A 2201-nucleotide genomic window follows, 5' to 3' on the forward strand; every position below is an offset into this window, starting at 1 on the left:
AAAAAAAAGGCCCATTCTGAGCCAGGATAAACCCAGCTTGTGTGTGCATACGGTAAACACAGGCATATACAGGGTCCACTTCAACTTTAACTACATTATGTGAGATAACAAATGTCCTAATCTGCCAAAACAGTCACATGCTGTAAGTGCATTCAGGTACCGAAACCAGCCGGGATAGGACACACAACAGCCCGTCTAATTATAGTTGTGCTTTTGCTGTTTTGAATGATAACAGGTTATCCTCTGTGCTTCTCTCCAGACTTGTGGTTGTGGCTTCCAGAAGTTTAACTGGCCGATGAGTCTTTGGTCATGGAAACATGAACACTGTCTCAAACCGCTGCTTCATTTTGTTTCAGATTAATGTCATTGAGGCCAAGAAGAAGACAGAAATTCTGATGGCAGTGAGTTCATGTTGACCTATTTTAAGTTTGTTTTGTTGCTTTTGTAAATACATGGTGTCTACATCTTTAAAAATGCATGTATGTAAGAGTTTTTGTAAATACTTTCACATGCGTTCCTGTCAGATGTTGTCACTGATGGAGGCCCAGGCTCAGCTCTTCCAACATGGCCACCAGTCTTTCTCAGAACTGGAGGAATATCGACAGAAACTGAATAAAGAGGTAATTGCTTGCAAAAGCCAGATTAATTACATATCCTTTGTTGCAGTGTAGCAATTATAGAAGGTGCTGACATGGCTTTCAATGACCAAACTGGCTCTGTATGAATATTCGTATTGTGTCTAGCAAGAGTCTAAGAAAAGGAAAGTGTGATTGTGTTAAGTGGAGTTTAGTGACTATAGTAGTCTAAAGGTGTCGCAAGCAGGGCTTTCATCCAGTAGGGGATTGGCTTAGTTTAGCAAAAAGCCTAGAAGCAGGGGGAAACAGCCAACCTAGCCCACTTTAAAGTTTAAAAACATATATATGATTACTTATTACAGTTTAGAAGTGCTGGTAGGCCTTTTAAAAATTCTCGTCCATGCCAACCTAAAAGCCAAGATTAAAAGTTCAATCTTGACTTTTAGAACAGCAGTGGCTAAAACAATGTCACCACATAATCCCTTTTTAAGCTGTTGTGGAGCTTTTGAACATATCATATTCCTCATACCCTGTGGAGGTTTGATAACTGGAGAGCAGGTCTCTGTATTGTTGGTGTCTTCTACTCAGCATTATACAAAGATGCAGAGGTAATATAATGCACATTTCTGGGACTGGAAGGTAGAAAAAGCAGAGTTTTTTTTCAAAATGTTGCCTTTTTGTTAAGAAAGGAAAATATTAAAAAGTGTTCAAATGAAACAATTGGAGAGCATGCCAGTTAAAGAGAAGATGACCACACAGTGATATTTACAATGCAGGTTTCAAACATTCAAAACGACTTGCAAAATATTTGAGGCATTAAATTGATTCAAAATGTTACATAATTTCAGCTAAAAGATATATATATTCTATCTATAATTATATTATATATTAACTATATAATACATACACAGTGGAGTTCAAAAGTTTGGGCACCCCAGGAAAAAGAAAATGTATTAGTGTGCATAACGAAGCAAGAAAAGATGGAAAAATCTCCAAAAGGCATCAAATGACAGATCAGACATTCGTATAATATGTCACAAAAAGTTAGATTTTATTTCCATCATTTACACTTTCAAAATAACAGAAAACAAAAAAATAGCGTCTGCAAAAGTTTTGGCACCTTGCAGAGTTAATACCTTGTACTGCCCCCTTTGGCAAGTATCACAGATTGGAAACGCTTCTTGTAGCCAGCCAAGAGTCTTTCAATTCTTGTTTGAGGTATCTTCGCCCATTCTTCCTTACAAAAGTCTTCCAGTTTTTTGAGATTTCTGGGCTGCCTGTCACGCACTGCTCTTTTAAGGTCTATCCATAGATTTTCAATTATGTTGAGGTCAGGAGATAGTGAAGGCCATGGTAAAACCTTCAGTTTACGCCTCTTGATGTAATCCACCGTGGATTTTGGTATGTGTTTAGGATCATTATCCATTTGTAGAACCCATCCTCTCTTTAACTTCCGCTTTTTCACAGATGGCGTCAAGTTAGCGTCCAAAATGTGCTGAAATTATTTTGAATCCATTTTTCCTTCTACTCATGAAATGTTCCCTGTGTCACTGGCTGCAATACAACCCCAAAGCATGATAAATTCCCCCAGTTGGACAGAACTTGTTTCCACAATGCATCAGGCTT

At 38.0% G+C, this 2201-nt stretch overlaps 1 protein-coding gene across 3 annotated transcripts in view; it reads left to right on the forward strand.

The window, feature by feature from the left end:
• acap1 (ArfGAP with coiled-coil, ankyrin repeat and PH domains 1) overlaps positions 1 to 2201 on the forward strand; it is a 39611-nt gene that overhangs the window by 8703 nt on the left and 28707 nt on the right. For all 3 annotated transcript variants that reach the window (XR_004331233.1, XR_004331232.1, XM_032511364.1), the window contains exons 7-8: positions 357 to 401; positions 525 to 620. Coding sequence is in view for 1 of the 3 variants with exons in the window: in XM_032511364.1 (XP_032367255.1) it covers positions 357 to 401; positions 525 to 620 (141 nt within the window). In the remaining 2 variants the exon portion in view is untranslated. The remainder of the gene's footprint in view (positions 1 to 356; positions 402 to 524; positions 621 to 2201) is intronic.

Source organism: Etheostoma spectabile, unplaced genomic scaffold, assembly GCF_008692095.1.
Source record: "Etheostoma spectabile isolate EspeVRDwgs_2016 unplaced genomic scaffold, UIUC_Espe_1.0 scaffold352, whole genome shotgun sequence".
In the NCBI taxonomy this organism is placed as follows: domain Eukaryota; kingdom Metazoa; phylum Chordata; class Actinopteri; order Perciformes; family Percidae; genus Etheostoma; species Etheostoma spectabile.